The sequence below is a fragment of the Camelus bactrianus genome, chromosome 1 (assembly GCF_048773025.1).
Source record: "Camelus bactrianus isolate YW-2024 breed Bactrian camel chromosome 1, ASM4877302v1, whole genome shotgun sequence".
In the NCBI taxonomy this organism is placed as follows: Eukaryota; Metazoa; Chordata; class Mammalia; order Artiodactyla; family Camelidae; genus Camelus; species Camelus bactrianus.
Genome location: NC_133539.1, coordinates 40,970,257 through 40,990,232, shown reverse-complemented (window position 1 = coordinate 40,990,232; position 19,976 = coordinate 40,970,257). Strand labels below are relative to the sequence as shown.

Genomic DNA, 19,976 nt, shown 5'->3' with positions numbered 1-19,976 from the left:
ATAAGAATGCAACTTTCCAAAAATCTGTGGGATGCAGCATAACAGTTCTATGGGACGTTGCGCTGTATACCAGAAATTGACACATTGTAACTGATGGTACTTCAATTAAAAAAAAAATAACAGTTCTAAGAGGGACGTTTATAGCAATACAGGCCTACTCAAGAAACAAAAAAGATCTCAATCTACATCTAAAGGAATTAGAAAAAACAAAAACAAAAAACAAAGCCCAAAGTCAGCAGAAGGCAGGAAATAATAAAGATCATAGAAGAAATAAATAGAAACAAACAAGAGAAAACAGAAAAGACCAATGAAACCAAGAGCTGGTTTTTTGAAAAGATAAAACTGACAGGCCTTTAGCCAGGCTCTTTAAGAAAAAAAGAGAACCCCCAAAAAAGAAATGAAAGAGGAGAAATTATAACCAATGTCAGAGATTTAAAAAAAGAGAGAACACTATGAAGAATGATATGCCAACAAATGGGACAACCTAGAAAAAATTCTAGAAACATACAATCTTTCAAGACTGAATCAAGAAATTGACACTCTGAACAGGCCAATCATTAGCAGTGAAATTAAATTAGTAATTTTAAAACTCCAAGCAAACAAAAGTCCAGGACCAGACAGCTTCACAGCGGAAAGCCACCAAAATACAAAGAAGAGCTAATACCTGTCCTCAAACTATTTCAAAAAAGAGGAGGGAGCACTCCCCCAAATTCATAAGGCCAGCATCAATCAATCACCCTGATACCAAAATGAGACAAAGACACTATAAAAAAGAAAATTACAGGCCAGTGTCTCTGATGAAAATAGATGCAAAAATCCCCTACAAAGTATCAGCAAACCAAATTCAACAATATATAAAAAGGATCATACACAGTGATTCAAGTAGGATTTATTCCAGGGATGCAAGGATGGTCCAATATCTGCAAATTAATCAATGTGATACACCACATTAACAAAAGGAATAAAAATCACACGATCATCTCAATAGATAATGGAAAAACCATTTGACAAGATTCAACATCCATTCATGATTAAAACTCACCAAAGTTGGTATAGAGGGAACATCCTTCAACATAATTTATGACAAACCCATAGCTAACATCCTAATGGTGTAAAGCTGAAAGCTTTTCCTCTAAAATCATGAATAAGAAGTGGAATGGCGTCATGGATGTATACATGTGTTAAATTCTGCCAAGCTGTACACTTGAAGTCATTTGCCCTTTTCACTTGAACCCTCCTGAGTACACTGTGCTGTTTCTCAAAGGTCAAATTGCACATGATAATGTCATCATCCTTATAGCTAATTGTGTGTTCATGTATTCTTTTAAAATTCTGTCTTATTTTCCAATATGGTAAATATCTATACAGATGTAAACAGCAGTGTGCTAGAGCAGAAATGCACCAGCACACAAGTGCTGACTGCGCACCTATTCCCAGCTCTGTGTTGAGGTGTTACATTGATCACTTGAGTTTGGTAGTAAGTACGCCATGGAAATTGGCAAATGCTACCACAAAATCGACTTTTTCTCCAACAGCTGGTTGTTAAACATTTACCAGTTCACCACTAGCTATAACGTACATAAACAAAAGCTCAATGGAATTAATTTTTAATTGTGTAAAAGGACTCTGAGAACCATTAGGCTAAAAACTGGCCTTTACGAAGCTAAAAGTGTTACCAGGGAGAAAGCAAAAAGAAAGACTTTCAGACATTTATCTTGACAAAATCTTTGGCAGAGACTCACACTTCACTGGACTTGACCAAATTATGCCACAGCCATTCTCCCAGGGGGCTCATGGCTGAAACAGTGTTTCCCCTAAGACCAGGGGGCTCTGAATCATTAGCTCCTTCTTGAATTTGAAGAGCCCAGAGGCTGCTAGGAAGGGTGGGGCTACCATCTCCTCTAACAAACATCACCTTGCTTCCCACAGCTACTCACAGACCAAAACGTAATGCTTAGGTGCTGCTCAAAGAAGAGTAGCACCAGACCAAGTTTTCTACATAATGATTCCAACTCCAGCAATGTCAATGTATCAGGTGATTAACCACCAGGATACCAAGACCTGATACTTCACTGACTGCTTTGAGGCACCTCAAGTACAGAAGGTTTACAGCCATCCCTCCTCCTGCCCTTCAGTGCCAGCCGCGTCCTTTGTGACTGTTCACTGTGGTGTGGAGAGTATCAGCATCAGCTGATGCTCCATCAGCTCTATCATCTCAGACTCCTTTCCCAGGAAGAGAAAAGGCTGAAATTTAAAAAAAAAAAAAAAAAAAAAAGAAAGAAAGAAAAGAATCTCCATTAAAGAATTCGGCAGGGAGTTGATAATGTTGCAGAAACATATCTTCTGTTTCATGGCACACTGAAAACAAACATTAGGGCTTTTTTGCTTCCACTGCATAGAGGTCTGATCGCTTCTGGCTAAAAATGGGGATTTGCTGGCGTATTTCAGCCAACTTCGTCAGGTCTGCAAAAACAGGAAAGTGCACTATTAATAAGAATGTAATTCCTTATTGACCAACAGGAATTTCCTCCCCAAACAGTATAAAAACAACCAGAGCCTCAGCAAGTACCTTACAGGCCTGGTCTAGAGGCACAGACAGCCTGGCGCTGCCCCTGGGGTCATTTCACACCAACCCAAGAAAACTCAGGCTGAGACACAGGCCCAGGGCCTGGCCAGAGAACCAAGGGTAAGTGAGGGGGTGGGGCATAAAGGAGCCCCTCCAGGTGACAGGGGTTTCACAGCTTTAGAATCTGGCCTCAAAGCTATGGGGACCCCAGGGACCTAAGCTGTGCCGGAGCAATCTTACCTATGTCTGAATACACGATCGTTTCTTCAGTGCCAGCTTGGGCGAGGACCTCCCCCCTGAAAAAGATTCAGGCGAGGATGAGTGGATCCACTGATGTCTCCTGGTATTCAAGATCTCTCTGTTTCTCCTCCCCACCTCACAGGTCATAGGGGAAGGAATCTGAGTTTTACAACAAGAAGGTGGGGCATAAATTCCTGTTCTATGATTTAAGTAGCTGTGTGGCCTTGCAGCAAGTCATCTGGAATCTCCATTCCTAATCTATACAGTGGAAATAAAAGCTCTGTGTGGACTTAGTGAGAAAATTATAGAGTATGTTTTGTAAACTGCATACTGCTAGGGAATGGTAGTTACTCTAAGATGTGATGGAAGAAATGTTCACATACGAGGTATGGGGAAGTCATTCTGGCTTATACATCATTTACCATAAACTTTATGCTAACTAGAGCAGCCCACCGTGCAGCCTATCAAACAGACATTGTACATCTGCTTTAACCGTTAAAGAAAAGGGTGCACTGTCCAGAAGTAAGGAGTCCATTTTGAGAACAGAGATAAATGCCTCCCTTCCTGGGACATCCCACCTGGGGACGGTGGGGTGAGGCCTGGGCAGGGCCCAGATCTGCTTGGATCATCCCTGGATTCCTAGGCTCATGGTTTTCGGTTTTTGAGGGAAAGGTTTCAACTTATGGGGCCTGGGTAGAGTGGTGGAACCAAACCCTGGCAGGAACCACACACTTGGAAACAGCAATGCTCCATAAATTGAGGGAAAGGCTAATCTGGAAAGCTATTTCCAGTGCTGAGTCTCTTGGCCCAAAACAGGGCTTCAAAAACATCTGTGAAATGAAATTTCTCCAAAGCACGAAACAAAGCAATCTGAGATAACAAGCAATCTGACATAAAAACTGGTTCCATTTAACAGATGGTCACAGATTTTTGGCACAGTGAGCTACTAACACTGTCATTAATGCCATTTAACTGAATCCTTTTCTAGTCTCTTTTATTTCTTCGCCCACGTGCCCTGGCATCCAAAGATCTCTATGTTAACCCCAGGCACCTATGCCAACACTAACATAAGCCAGGGGGCCCACAGACCTATCGGGGAATTCTGAAAGTGATATAAAGGTAAATCTTACACAACTACTGTGTGTCAGAAGCAGTCAGCTTGATCGGTAACAGAGTTCCTCAGGAGAACTAGTGGGGAGCAGAGCTGCCCCAACAGTCAGGAAGCCAATCACTAACATCTGGGCAGAGGAACCTGAATCAAGTTTGAGGAAATTTTCAAGCCAAATCAGTGCTTCCAGTCTTTCAGTGCCCCCCAAGTCCTAATGCAAAAGAGGATCACTGGGAGTCTCTCCCTGGTCGTAGCTTCCAAGGCCTTCCCCCTAACACACTTTGATCTTTGGGTCCTATAAGGTCAGACGAGGAACCTTCAGGAACCCCACCATGATACTTAAGCCATCACAGCCTTGTTACTGGCATATTTATCCTGAAACTGTAGCGATACCTACCTGTGTGTGTGTTCGTAATCATACAGACACACAACAAGTGGTATGGAATACATGGAAGTTCTGAGTTCAAGCGCTGGATCCAAACACTAGTTCTAGCCACTTCATCCTGTGACCGTCAAGTCTACCATCTATAAACTGAGTTTAATGAAGATAAGTCCCTGAGAGTTCAAGTTGAGATAATGTGTGTGAAAGTGCTGTGTAAACTGTACAAATGCCGGTAAGATGTGTCTGTTAACATAGGACTGTGTATGTAACTGGGCAGACCTCCATGCTGGTTTCACTAAGTAATAAAATGCTTTACTTTCTCACAGAGGACAAACTCACAGCTCCCCGAATTCAATCCATCCTCCACTCTCCACTAATCATTATACAGGGAGCAAAATCCTCACCCTGTAACTCATTCCTGTCCTGGAACCAGTGACCCAGTCTAAATTTTAACCAAAAGCAAAGATTTGGGGAGCTTCTTTTACTAAAACCACCCACCTGTTACTGCCACGTTGTTTCCAAGTTTGATTGACAACGAAACACATAGAAACTCAGAAGAGGGCTAAGGCCAAGCACTCAGCCAGGAGAGCAGGACTCTCTCTCTCCATGGTTTTAGAGTGGAATCTTCTCTCACAGAGAGAGGAAGAGACCAGGCAGGCGTGTGGGGTCTGGGGGTGGAGGGAGGGGCAGGGCCAGTCAGGAATCAGACAACCCACCTGCCCAACTGCCATCTCTCTCGAGCTCCTGCTGAGCCTGTCCCTGCTTAGCCAACTCACCAAGGAGTCACAACGGTACTATGTCCCCAGGCGACATAGGACGCTTTGTCATCCCGGGCAGGAGATGCTGTGGCCACATACACTTGATTGTCAACAGCACTGTAGTCAATGGACAGAAAAAAGGTAAATCATACATTACATAGATCTGTGACATTTTTCTATCCTAAGTGTACAGATCCTACTTTAAAAAAGTAGGACAGGAAGACAACAACAAGAACAACAAAAACAACTAGGACAGGACAGGCTGGCTTGGATGAGAGAAATATCCAAAGCCATGGAACATCTCCTCAAAAAACATCTTACTGCATAAGCCAGCACCCCACTGGGGCAGTTCTGCCCAGCAGGGGACACTTGCCAACGTCTGGAGTCCTTTTCGACTGTCATGACTAGGGGGTTGCTATTGGCACCTAGTGGGTAGAGGCCAGGGCTGCTGCGAAACACCCTACAACACACAGGACAGCCCCCACAAGAAAGAATTATCTAGTCCAAAATGTCGATACTGCCACAGGTGGGAGACCCTGGCCTGAGCCAGCCTGTAACATGTAAAAGAGCAAAGCTTCTCTGGTGGAGGCAGTCGAGGTGTCAGAGAAAAGGCAATGGCCTCGCTGGGACAAACACCTTGCAGGGCTGCAGGGCGCTGCCATGCCAGTGGCGGCAGTCCCACCATCTCAAATGAGGCAAGAATTTCAGAGGGCAGCCCAGGTGCACCAAGCCACCTGACCCAGAGCCCTCTGGGCTCGATCAGCAGATCCACGCCAGGTTGTCCCAGTCTCTCCCAAGCGTTTCTTGCTCTCGATAGACAGCACTCATGAATACTCAAGGCGTCACATGCCCCACCCCACCCTCCACCATGCAACCCGCCAGACACTTCCACATGCCTTCCAATTGCCATCATCTGTAGAAGTGAGCAGAGGGACCACCTCTGGGCAGAGAGAGAAGAGTACTGACTGAGAAGGAGCAAAAGGGAACATTCCAGGCACGAAGAATGTTTCAGATGCTGATCTTGCTCACAGGTGAATGCATAAGTAAAAATTCCCTGACCTGTAAACTTAAAACCAGTACGCATTTCCCTGAGTATATAGTACCTCAGTTTTAAAAACCTTTTATGAAAAAAAGCGATCTCTGACCAGCATTTCATGGTTTACAACCCACTTCGCACAGTCACTCCTTTTCCCTTCCACGTTACGCCCACCTCTGTGACCTGCCCTTCACCACTCCTCAGCCTCAGGGAACTGAGGAAACAGCAGCTGTGACACATGCCTCGTATACCTGTGCGGTGCTCGGGACATAGAGGTTAGAAGAACTTACGAAGGGTTTCCTGGCGGTGTACCAAGGCCAGCAGGAGGTTGTGGAGGACGGAGCAGGATTAGCACCCAATCTGAGCAGCACAGGGTCAGCGGAGTGAAGACCACAAATCTCTCCCTAGGGCTGTCAGGCTAAAGTAACCCCTGCCTTTTCCTTGGCTTCTGGGGCTCTGAACACATACATTCTGTGGATCTCCAATTCTCTGTAAAAGTTACTGGCAACTCTATCAGAAACACCAATCCGTATCTGACCACAGAAATATGAAATCACTGTCCACTCGATGCAGTGCTCTTGGAAATGCAAAAATCACAGTCCCCAAAATCCATGAGATTGGTGGTACTGTGGCTTCTGAGAAGGTGCCCAACAGCAGAGGCCCTCCTTTTGGACTGGAAGATGAAAAGATGCATCTTTTTGAAGTGCATTTGGATGCTGGGGCATCCTGAGTTAGGGGCAGCATTCCATATGGGGAAGGTTGGTACTTCCACCAAACTGGAAACGCTTCCTCAAAGAAACTCTGAAATGCCTGAAGGTATTCTTGAGATGCTTTCTTACCGGCCTCGCTGAAGCAATTCCCAGTGAGCTGGTCCGGTGGTCAAATTAAAAGCTCCAGGATATACCAACAGCTGGCAGCCTTGGGGAGAGAAGGGCCACAGAAGAGTGGATGCAGGTGGACATCCAACCACCACTAGTCCTTCCCTTTGTTCCTTCCCCAGCCGGGACCAAACTCAAACTTTCCCAAGCATGAGAAGATGCAGCCAAGTCAGACAGTGTCGGCAGCATTAAGTATGGCTCTAAATTCCTTAGAGACACACAAAACACATACACACAAGAAAAGTGGTGCTGATAACCAAAACCACAACACATGACTTCTCTTAAAAAAAGTGGGAAACTGTCATTCAGATTCCTCTCAGAACCAAACAGTCAGCTATGACAGCCAAGGACCATGTTTTTAATGCTTTTCAACTGAAATGAGGGGCAGGACAGGTGCTCTAACGCTTACCTCTAAGACTCAACTGAGACTGCCAAACCAGAGACCTTGCGCCTCCCCCTTTTGCTGAGCAGAGTAAGTTATTTGCACCCACTGCACTTTAAGTGCCAAATGAACAGGAAACAGAGCACCTTCAGCAGTCTAGGAGGGAAGCTAATATTTGCTGAGTACCATACGAGGGGGTTTATGAGCTCTCTCCTTAATCCTCACACCATTTCTATGAGAAAACTGGACCCACACTGCTCTAGGGAGTAAGTAATTTACCGTAAGTATTGTGCCAATCAAGGGGAAGAGATGGAATCAGAACCCAGATCTGCTCTGGCTCGGTGCTTCTCCAAGATGGCAGGACACGCTTTACCTGGACCAGATGTCACTGACTACATCCCTACTGCACCCATCATCTAGGACCAGTGAGTAGTTAAGCCATGAGCACATAAGCCATTTCTGTCGGGCCCCGAATGACTCTTTCCAAACACAGTAGCAGGAAGGGCTTGAAGGTAGAGCAGATGTTTAGTTTAGAAGCACAGCTCCTGTCTTAGCTGTGTAGTGTATTAAATTACAATCTCTGAAAAACTGTATTACCCAAACGCAGCAGAAGTCTGAGAAGCCAGATGGGGCAGAGAGAATTAAGACCTCTCCTCCAGGTTTCCTGACCAAAGGCTCCCTCCACCCACATGACCAGCCCAAACCGAGCCTCCCATCACCCACATGACCGTCATGCTGCCTCACCTCTCTGCGCGTAGATTTGTGCCAGCTCTGCAAAGCGGAGGTCGTAGCAGATGCCGAGGCCCACTCTGCAGTAAGCTGTTTTCCAAACAGAAAAGGTACAAACAAAATGTTAACCCCCTGCAGCCTGGGGCAGCAGGAGCAAGCCTCCATGACCTAATGAGCACAAAATACTGGCGGGAATACATCGACGCAGGGCCCGCGGACAGAGAAAATTCATAAGCTTATTCCTGCTTGGACTTTAGCTCATGAAGAGGCCATTTACGTCAGCAGAGCAGAGATGAGAAATTCGTTCCAATTGAATACCTCTTATCTAAATGGGAGGTGTTCAACCACCACTGAACAGGTACGGGCTGGACACTGACATACTAATAAAAGGCTATGACCAAAATGGAGGGCAAAATCATGTCAAACCCTTGGCTCTCCATTCAGTCCACCCTTTCTAGATCTCTGGCCATCCGCTGCCCTTCTCAATTCTGGTCTTCAGTCAGGTTTTATAAAAAAGTTGGGGAGGGACAGAAGAGAAGAGCAAAGGAACACCTGATCTTCTTCCAGTGGGACTGCTAAAAGGGGTGAACTTATCTTGTACGTACGAGTATCAAATGTGGAGAAACTATCACCAGGACTCAGTGTTTTAGATTCTTGAAATGTGATTTTCCCAGGAACATCAATGTCAAACAGATGGAGCTGCAGCACAAATAATGGATTTGGTTACCTCCTTTCCAGCAGGGGGTGTGGCAGTAACAACAAACGTCCTTCCACAGCCAGCGGTGGGGGTGCCAACTGGATAAGCAGCACCCCGGCCTGCCCATAACCCAGTCCGCAAGCTGACCGTCATCGTATCAAAACAAACTCTAACACAGGGAACTGGAAAAAATAATGCTGTAGGTTTTATGACCCCTCCTTTCCTCAGTGGTGCGCAAATCAACATCTAAGTTTCTTATGGAAAACAATTAATGTGTTGCTTTTTTAGTTGGTATAAAAGCTAAATGAAGATTTCTCAGAATCAGAATCACACTGACACATTGGCAGGAGAGGTGAAGAGTGAGTGAGTGATCAAAAATAGGTAAAATTTTACAAACCAAATGCAGCAATACATATAAAAAGTAACACATCACTCCCAAATTCAATTTATTCAAGGAAAGCAAATGTGATTTAACATGAGAAAACAACGTAATTTACCACACTAAAAAAGGAGAAAAATCACATGATCACCATAAGAGGTGCATAATGGGAATCTGGTAAAGTTCTACATCCATTCTTATTTATAAAAAACGAAAGAGAAAATCTCTTCAAGGAAGGGAACCCCCTTAATCTGATAAAGAATATCTGCCAAAAACCCTAAAGAAACATCATATTTAGTGGTGAAATATTAAAACCCTTCTCCTATTGAGATCAGAGACAAGGTAAGGACACCTGCTATTCAACACTGTACCAGAGGTCCTACCCAAAGCAACAAAGCAAAAGAAAGGAATAAAAAGTACAAGGAGTAGAAAGAAAGTGAACTATTATTCTCAGATGATATAACTGTGTACCTAAGAAATGTCAACGGAAATCTACAGGTAAATTATTAGAATGAATGAGTTTGGCAAGGGTACTATATACAAGGTCAATATTTTTTAAATTAGTTGTATTATTATATACTAGCAAGAAACAGAGGCTAGAAGGGCATCAAGAAACACCAATTAGGAATAAATCTAGCAAATGATATACAAGACTTTACCCAAAAATTATTTTAAAAATTTGAGAGAAATTAAAGAAAGCCTAAATAAATGGAGATTTTATAACTATCTATGTATCTCATATTCATGGGCTGGAAAACTCAATCCTGAAAGCATGCACTTTTCAAAACATAAGAGCTGGGTTAATAGCTCAATGTTGGGTCTTCTTTCAGTAACGGCAGAGTGGCTCCTATCAGACCAGCTTTCTCACAGATAACTGTGCACTCTGGACAAAATAAAAAACTATTTAAAGACACTTGAGAAAAATTAAAATCACACAAAAAGAGAAGTCAACACGTGGAAGAAGGGAATGGCACTGGCTGAGTTTCCCATTTATCTACAGCTTTTAGTTGGAAACAAGGCCCCGGCTGTTGCTCCAAGTGGTGGTGACAGCTACCCACAATCACACTAGCTGAGGAACCAGAGGTTGGAGTTCACGGCAGCTGTAAAGAGAGGAGGAAATCCTGAAAGGGAGAAAGCCAAAGAACAACAACTAATATTTTACATATAAAATCTGTCCAGATTTCTGGCTAACCAATGAACTAAAGATGCGTGAGGCAGACTCCAAGCAGCCCAGCAGACGCTACATAATTTTACAACAGAACAGAGCAGCTGAAGTTGCTGCCCACTTCACAAAGGAAAGAGTTTGGTGTTTGAGTATGCCCAAATTAACTACTTGCTAAAACAAAGAGTTCAACACTTTTCAGAGGTATGTAATGGCAGCTAGAATCTCAATAAAATACAACTCAAAATTACTAGACACACAAACATCTAAAAGAAATCTAAATCTAGACCTAAAATGTAAAGAAAAGGCAGCAATGGAGCAGACCCCAACAAGACCCAGATGTGATACTTACCAAAGACTTTAAGGCAGCTAGTGAAACCAAGCTCAAGAGTGTAAGGAAAAATATGCTCTTAATGAATAAACAATAGGAAATATCAGTAGAGAATAAAAGCTACAAAAAAGAACAAAATGAAAGTTTTAGAAATGAAAAATACAATAGCTGAAATTTTAAAACATTTCACTGGTTTGGTTTACAGGAGATTGGAGATTACAGAAGAAAGACTTGGTGAACCTTAAAATAGATCAATGGAAAATGTCCAGTCTGAAGAAGACAAAGATAAAAGGTTGAAAAACAAAAATAAAAACCAGCTTTAGTGACCTAGTTTGGTGAACAGTATCAAAACTGGAGTCACTGGGACAGAAAAATATTTAACAAAATAATGCTCCCAAGTTTCCTACATACAATGAAACACTTAAATTTACAGACTCAAGAAACACAAAGCATGACAAATACAAAGAAAATCATAGGTAGGAATATAAGAGTCAAAACGCTGAGAACTAAAGCTTACAAAAAGACCTTGCAAGCAGGCAGAGAAAAACACAAATTGCATGTGGGAGAACAATACAAATTACCAGTGCTTATGGTGGGGGAGGGGGGAGAAGCCAGAAGATGACTGAATAATGAATAAGGTCTCTTAAACTTCCAAGGAAAAAAGAAAACTGTCAACCCAGAATTCTATTCCATCAAATTGTATCTCAAGAATAAAGGCAAAGTAAAGATATATCCGTAAATAAAAACTAAAAGAATTCATAGCTAGCAAATCCTCACTACAACAATTCTAAAGAGGGTCTTTCTGTTTGAATGCAACAATAACAGACAGAACTAAGCTCTTCAGGAAGAAAAGAAAAATATCTGAAATGGTAAATATTTGGGTAAACATAAAATATTTCTCTCAATTTAAAATACACATGACTACTTAAATTAAAAATTAGTGTTTTGTGGGATGTATAATGTATATAAATGCAATATGTATGCTAACCATAGCATAAAGAATGGGCCTATATGATTGCAAGTTTCTTAAATTTCACATGAAGTAGTGTAATCTTCACTCTGAGTAGACTGCAACAAGGTAAGTGTGCATATTGTAATCCCCAAGCCAACAAATTAAAAAAAAAAAAAAAGGCAAACTAATACTCTATCCAAAAGAATGCTGAAAAGAGGAACAAAGCAAAAAAATAATTAAATGCCTATATGCTTAAAATCCAATCATATCAATAATTACATTAAATATAAATAGAGTAACCACTCCAATTAAAAGGCAGAGATTGTCAGAATGAATAAAACTTCAAAACCCAGCTATATGCTGTCTGCAAGAGAATCATTTTAAATATAAAGACACATATAGACTGAAAACAAAAGATTAGAAAAAGATATATCATACGAACAGTAAGTATACGAAGCCTAGAGTGGCTACAGTAATATCAGAGATAAACTTCAAGACAGAGTACTACAAGAAAAAAAAAAAAGACATATCATAATGATAAAAGGACCAATTTACCAAGAAGACTTAACAATCCTAAATGTATATGCGTGTACTACTACGGCAAAGATGTCAACTCTCCAAAGTGATCACTGTATGTTCAGTACCATCCTAATCAAGATCCCTACAGGTTTTTCCTTACCTGAAACTAACAGGCTGAGTCTACAATTTATATCAAAATGATAACAGCCAAGAACAGCCACCTGTGCCAACTAGTCAAATGCCTGATGTGTATACAATATGATGAGAGGGACTGGGGGCTTCAGAGCAAATTCTCCAAAGGCAATGAGACTTGCCACCGTCTCTACTTACCTTTCTGTGCTTTACCAGTAAAGTTCCATCAGGCCCAAACACTGCACAGGTGTTATATAATCTCCCGGCATCCTCCTCCGGGATGGAACCTTTCATTGAGAGCAGAACACACAGGCATAGGAAATATTCTGAGTAAAGCACTGTGATGATAACAGCAAGAAAGCTCAATAAAGTTTACTATCTTCTTGGGTCCAACAATAAAGAATATTATCTTCTAATATTCCACTTAATTGTGGGTTTTTTTCTTCTGGAATATGATTTTTCACAGATAAACTTCAGAGTGCAGATGAAATGCAGTTAGGTCAGATGCCAAAGACAGGTTTCAAAAATAACCACAACGTTTCTGAATTCACATTTGATCTTGAGCAATACTTAATCTGGAGCATTGGCACAACATGAGAATTCGCTGTTGCTCAACTTAAATTCACCAGGTCCTGCCACATAAGTGTATCCAAAGAGGCCTTGAAGTAGGAATATAACCCAGTCTCTCCATCACTGAATATGGGCCTGCAGTTCTATCTCTTCTTGCTTTGCCTTCTTTTCTCCAACTTTTATTCATTTCTAATTCTTACTGTGTCATAATACAGAAATAATTGTTTGCTATATTTTTATTAAATCATTTTATTGTATTGATTTTTTATTTAAATAGAACATTTTTTATTTAAGCAAAACCACATAAATAAAGCTACTTTTTAAAACTGAAGTATAATTGATTTGCATATTATATTAGTTTCAGATGTACAACATAGTGATTCAATAATTTTTATAGACTGTACTCCATTTAAAGTTATTACAAAATAATGGCGCCATATTCCTCTATGTTGTACAATATATCCTTGTTGCTTATTTACTTTATGCATAAGATTTTGCATCTTCTAATCCCCATCCCTGTCTTGTCCCTCCCCCTTCCCTCTCCCCACTGATAATGCTAGTTTGTTCTCTGTATGTATGAGTCTGTTTGTCACATACATTCCTTTGTTTTCAATTTTTTAGATTCCACGTGTAAGTGACAGCATACAGTATATCTTTCTCTGACTTATTCCACCAAGAGTTAATACTCTAAGCTACCTTAGATGTATGTGGTCTCTTTATGGGGAAAAAAAATATTCTTAACACCATATTAATGAAAGACATTCAGATATGGCTTTTCTTTCCACGTCTCCACCTACCCCTGCACTCCCAACTCCTTCTCCAGGAAATCATCATTATCAGTTTGTTGTGTGTCTTTCTACAATATTTACTATGTCTTACATGCATCATTACATACAAAAATATATAATCTTGTTTTATGTGGAGCATTAACCTGTATAGGAGTACCTGTTTGTTTCATATTAAACCTGCTCTTTTTCCACTTAACAGTGTATCTTGAAGATCTTTCCACATTACTACATAAAGATCTACTTTATTGTTTTTAATGGCTAATTTGTATTCCATGACTTGAATGTAACAACAGAAGTTATTCAGATGTTTTTAACCCTTAGGCCATTATACCTTGAGGGTAGGAAGTTACCTCCAATGACAAACACGCTGCACTCCTTTGCTACTTCAGAAAGCTTCTGTGTGGAGTCACCAGGAATTTTCTCTGCATATTCAGGAAAATATTTTGTGCCATATGGAGAATTAAAGCATTCCTAGAATAACAGTGGCAGAGAAAAAGGGGGAAAAAACACCATAACATCCAACTCATTTTAAAGTTCTGCTGTAAAAAGACACAGCTCTCAAAGAGGTGAAACACAGCATCTGACACCTTGGGGCTAAAGAGACCGCGGCCACAGACAGGACTCAGTCGTGGTCCGGGGCCGGAGGAGACAGGTCAGCGTCCCCCAGACCCGGTCACCCCGGCAGAGGCCGGACCTGCCCCTCCCTCACATCCTAGGGGAACTATGCGTGCCCAACCTTGGGCACCAGGACCCCAGTACCACTAGGCTTACTCAGAGGATTCTGAGTGTTAGGATGAATCTATCGTCTCAAAATTATACTGGTAACTATGTAAAGCAATAAAGCCTGTGTTTTTAAAAAATACAGAAGCTCTGAAAGCCACAGAGGTTAAGACGTTTCCTCATGTATAAAAAGCTGTTTCTAAGCTCCCTTCCAGCACCATCATCCTGATCCTGCAAAATCTCAGTTCCCCAGAATGTGTGTCTTCAACAGCTCTCTGATAAAAGAAAAGCAAAACTACTAGGTTTCGACTCTAGTTCATTCGTGTCTCATTTACTGAGATGCCTGCACACCAGGCACTACGCTAGCAAACTCAAGGCCAAGGATCGCCAGCTGGTACAAGACACATGTTAGGTAGAGGGGACACATGCAGAATTCAAGTGCTTTCACTCCCGGCCTGTAGACTCCGACCCCCAGCACCTTAAACCAACAAGAGACCGTGATCAGGGTACGTGTACAGGTGAATCCCACGACTGGAGCAACGTTAAGATCTCGAGCTCCCTTGTTAGAGTCCGACTCACTGGCCACACCTGTGACAGCATGAGCCTAAAGTACAAGGTGGCCCTGAAAATTCTCCCAGTTTGCAAAGGGCTGCCTCCTCTCCGTAGAGGGGAAGGCAGAGTGAGGCAGCGGACGGTCTGGAAGAGTTCCACCACTGACCCCAGTGGCCTCTGCCAGTAGAAGATGCCAGGAGATGCATGTCCCTGCACGTGCAGGACCTCCGCTGGGGCCGACCCTGTACCTGCTGACAAACCGACGTGGTGCCATCTTCAGCTGATTCTGTTCTAAAAGAAATCACCTGGGAAACAGAGGCTGCGTCCTACTGGCTCACTACAGGCTACCACATTTTGGAAGATACCACAGGCTTCCTGTATGTATCTAACAATATTCAGTTTTCAATAAATTTTTTTTATAATGTTGGCGGTTTAGTGGTAAAATCAATAGTCCTGGTCCTGCAAAGACTTAATTACACAAGGAAAGAAGGTTAAGTATCCGAGGCCCTGAGGTAAGTCCCTCAACCTACCAGGTTTCTGAACCCAGTCAAGTTAGACCCATAACCATGCTGGCACGTCCTGTCACAAAGACCCTCACTAGGGTCATCTTCCAGACAAACATGGAACAATCCTAGGGCCCCAAAGGACCTTGCTGGACCCCGGAAACAGGAGGACAAGCAGATCTAGCAGACAGTATTCTGCTGGGACAACAGTTCCCAGAAAAGGGTGGCTGCTCCCATACTTACTGGCAGAGAAACTATCTTGGCTCCTTGCTTTGCTGCCTCCCGGATAAGGCCACAAGCTCGAGTGAGGTTATCCGATTTGATGGGAGAAACGTGAAGCTGGATGAGGGCCAAGCGGAAAGCTGAGGATGAGGATAAAGAAAACAGCTGTCAGAAGATCTGATGCTGAATCAGACAGAGTAGCACTTCTCCACAGAGGGCAGGTGATGTCTGGAGACACTGTTGATGGTCATGGCAGGTAGGGTGCGACTGGCATCGAACGGGGAGGGGTCAGGGACACTGCCAGACATGCCACAGTGCACGTCCCTCACAACAGTTATCCAGCCAAAATGTCAGTGACACGGAGGCCGAGGAGCCCTGAGACAGAGCAACGTCCGGGGGCAGAGCCCAGTCCAGGCACGAGAATCAGAAGTCGGCAGGGGCAGCTTCTCCCTTACAAATGAGAACGTGGCTGGAAGAAAGAAGACTGGGTTTGAATAGGGGGCTGCCCCTCACTATTTGATCTTAGGCCTCCAGTCTTCCCCCAATCCAGGTGCTGAGCGCGTCCCAGCGCAGAAGGCGAAACCCCTTCGGAAGTCTCACCCCGCCATGAGCTGAGTTGGGGCAGCAGGCCCATGGGAAGGGGAGATGCCTGTCTCAACTCCCCATCACTGGCGGGGACACGGGGCATCAGTCCAGCTGCTGGCGAATGGGATGCCTGGCAGCCAGTGGGCTGCACGTGTGCCCAGTCGGGGGCAGGGCTCCTGGGCACCGGTGAGGGTCTGTACTCACCCCATAAATACTCCCGTGCCCAAAGCGCATAACATTAAGGAGCAAATAAAGAAACACAGGAGAGGTGGAAAAGACACTGCAGAAGGAAGAGCCAACAGCACTTTCTCCTGCTGTCTGAACATTGTCATTGGAGACGGTACCACAAATTATGCAGCCAGCCTTGCCAACAAGATCTGCTGCCGGCCTCGTGAGAAGGTCAGGGGCTCCTCCTTGAGGTAGTGGCCACACCCTACGTGTGCTTTTCCTGTATTCTTCGGAGTTCTCTTTTTAGGTCTTTTAGTAATCACCTTTACTGGTCAATCATATTTTATATAAAACTTTTCCTATTCAAGTGGTTTGTTTCTGAGTCCTGCCTGGACGCTGACTGACACACAGTTTTTGCCCACAGTCTGACAAAAGGCTACATTAAAGGATCCAAAGCACGTTGTAACCCACAAAGTTCTGCAAAACTCCAGGAATTATTAGTAATGGCCGGCCCTGGCTTCCCCACCCCACCTCTGCTCTGGAGTCTGAAGTCCCACCATCGGTGAGTTCTCTTCTCTGGGTGTTTCCTGTCACAATAAAAATGTCCCAAGCGAGGCAGCACTGACAGACCCTGGCCTTTGAAGAAGGTCTGGCTCAGGGTTAACCCTAAAAGTAGGAAAACATAGATGTTCCATTCCTCAGTTTCTCCTAAATATACTGAGAAGAACTAAGTTTAACCCTGAATGCAGCTTGTCAAATACTTTCCAAATCTGGATGAAAACCAAACAGGAAACAAAGGCTGGGGTTACTCTGGGGCACAGAGACAGCCTGAGCTGTCACCAGAATGTCACACAGACCCACTGAAGGTCTCCACTGTAACTCAGAAACCGGGCTTTGTCTCTGCTTCTAAAGGGAGGGAAAGACGAAGTCCACCACAGCTATGCCGATGGCCTCCACTGTCCCCCATCCTACCCAGAAAGGCTGCTGTCCTGAACCAGGCTTGACTGCCTGACATTCTGCAAAGCACCCACTCCAGAGGGGCCAAGGCAGGGAAATTCCACCACTGGGGAGTTCCTCGATGCTGAGGACGAGATAACCAGTCATTCAGCTCCTCAGCTGTAAAATGAAAATACAATGACTTTTCAGGTCCCTGGCTGCCCTAATATTCATTGTAATCTAACAATCAAGGACTTACCAAGGGGAAAAAAAAGGACAGACTATCTTCAGTGAAGGGACCAACATAAAAACAGCATAAGGAATGTGCAGGTCCTTTACATATATAAGCATCTGTAAGGTAGTGTAAACAGTACTCTGCAGATGAGGAAAAAGAAGCTTGCAGGGGGAAAGCTGTATGAGGCCAGTTAACAAAGTAAGCGGTACAGCAACAATCAAGCCAAAATCTGGACTGCGGACAGAACAGGCACCGTTTGTTTTTGGGTAGGTGGGGGAAGGTTATGTCATTTAAAAACACTCCTCAAGGGAGTCAGATCAACATCACCCTAAACTACATCAAGAACCACAGCTCTCAAGTCTATCAGCATCTCCTGAAAGATACAGCACATTCAGAGGGAGGACTGTAAAAGGACTTCTATACCCAGATCCTGAAGGTTCATCCAGCAACCAACTTGCCCTGTGCTCCAGGAGGCTGAAATGGAAAACAGCACTTCCACACACCTTAGCACCTCCAGGGAACTTCATTAGACCTTGGAAGGTGTTCATTTTACAGGAGAGGAAACTGAGGTCCAGAGAGATTAAATGACTTGTTGACATGGGCTGAGCCAAAACTGTAATAATCCAGGTTTCCAGACTTTGAGTCCAGAGCACTCCACTGCCTCATGTAAAAGAATCCGGGCAAAGGCCTGGAAACAAACACAGCTAGAAACTCGTCCCTAGGGCTGATCCAGAATGGAGGAGCATAAGTAACATGTAATACCTAACCTGAAAGCTCAAGGTCCTGATGGAGACAAAACTTGCCCAGCTTTTTGTTCAGGAGAAGAGGGCATTCTCCAATGAGTGTGAGGGGGGTGCACTGTGGAGTAAATTAACCAGTCCTCTTACCACACAAGCCCAAATCAAAGAAAACAGTGCTTAATTTTCACATGACAGGTCTCAAACCACAATCAGGGTGGATGCCTTTGCAAAACCCAAGTTCAAAAACCAATCTAAAACCTAACAACAATCTCCAAGAATCTCACAGGGCAGACTCTCACACTTAGGAAAAAATGATAATTACTCAGTGCATAGTCTTCGGGTGGTGGTAGGGGAGTGGCGGTAGGGAACAGGGAAGACAACAGGAAGAGTGTATTATTTGCATTTGAATTCCCATGCAGGTGGATTAGGAACAGGTGGGCCCAGAACTCATCTGGAGTCATTGCCTGACGTGTCACACGAGCCCAGTGGGGAGCAACGCGAAGGCCCTTCCGGCACGCAGGCCCGATGCTCCCGCGGCCCCGTCGGCCCGCCCGGAAGCCCGGGATCCCCGGGAGTGCGCCCGGCTGCGCTCCGCGGCCTCCTCCCGGCTGCCTCGCCCGCGCCCTCCACCCTCGCCGCTCGGGCCTCCAGCCCCAGGGACACCAGGTCAGGGAAGGCCACGGGACGGAGGCGAGGGGCCGAACCGACGTGACCGTCCTTCGGCGCCGCGCCTGAAGCCACCCCTCCGGCCCGAGCTCGAGCTGCCACGCTACTTACTGGCCATGGCTCTGCCGGGAAGGCGCATGGATGGGCCCAGAGGCTGAGCGAACGTCTTCCGCCCAACAGCCGCGGCGCCGCGCGGGACGGGACAAAGCCGCGTCGTGGGCGGGGCAAAGCCGCGTCGTGGGCGGGGCCACGCTCCGAGACCCCGCCCCTCCCGCCTCCGGGACCGCTGGCTCCTGGGAGAGGGTATCTTCTTTCCCGCTCGCCTCAAACACTTATTAATGGCCCGCTGTTTGCGCTAGGATGGACCAACGGGAAACGGCTAATTACAACGCAGTCCTGAAAAAGGAATGCCTCAGAATGCAAAGGGGCAAAGAGAGGGCGACCTAAATCGAGGTAGTGTGCTGGTAAATGTTTAACAACCGGCCTCTTGGATTCTCAGCAAAAAGACTGAACCTTTTCTAGTTGGATCACCCCTGTGGCCAGGAGATGCATGCTGAAAATATTTAGGGGTGAAGTGTCAGAATGTCTCACTTGAAAATGATCAGCAAAAAGAAAATGTATGTTTATAAGCCAAATATGGCAAAATGTTAAATTATTAAATTCAGGAGGAGGACATATAGCTGTTTATGGCACTGTTTTAAGACTTTTTAAAAAAAAGTTTATATTTTAAAACTTTCATGAGAAAAACTTGGGGGGAATACATAGCATTTATGAGGAGGTTGTTTTGTTTTTTAAGTTTTAACAGATTATCTGGACCTGCCTTTGCAGCAGGAAGATCTTTAATAACCTTTTAATTTCTGTTCTGCTTATGGCCTACTAAGGTCCCTTAGTCAATACTGACAACCCATTTCATTTAGACTTGCAAGTTTACTGGCATGAAGTTGTATCCAAGAGCCATTCCAAACATGGCTGGGAAAGCTATTGGAACATCCAGGTGGAGATGCCCAGTTGGCAACTGGACATAAGACTCAAGCTCAGAT

The 19,976-nt window shown here is 44.1% G+C and overlaps 1 protein-coding gene across 4 annotated transcripts; it reads right to left on the bottom strand.

Moving 5' to 3' along the window:
- Positions 1-873: 873 nt before the first annotated feature.
- NIT2 (nitrilase family member 2) lies at positions 874-19,202 on the bottom strand. Of its 4 annotated transcripts, none has more exons than XM_010966397.3 (10): positions 19,048-19,202; positions 15,628-15,746; positions 13,960-14,080; positions 12,450-12,538; positions 8,685-8,778; positions 8,095-8,169; positions 6,930-7,008; positions 5,073-5,171; positions 2,807-2,862; positions 874-2,463 (listed from the first exon to the last, which is right to left on the bottom strand). In XM_010966397.3, the coding sequence occupies exons 1-10, from the start codon at positions 19,073-19,075 to the stop codon at positions 2,372-2,374; spliced, it is 852 nt and encodes a 283-aa protein (XP_010964699.1). In that variant the 5' UTR covers positions 19,076-19,202; the 3' UTR covers positions 874-2,371. The 4 variants fall into 4 exon arrangements, 2 of the variants coding, with proteins under 2 accessions (XP_010964699.1, XP_074218093.1); XR_006718798.2 differs by having other exon boundaries at positions 2,322-2,463; positions 5,013-5,171; XR_006718797.2 differs by lacking the exon at positions 874-2,463 and adding an exon at positions 6,381-6,763 and having other exon boundaries at positions 2,829-2,862.
- Between the last annotated feature and the right edge of the window lie 774 nt (positions 19,203-19,976).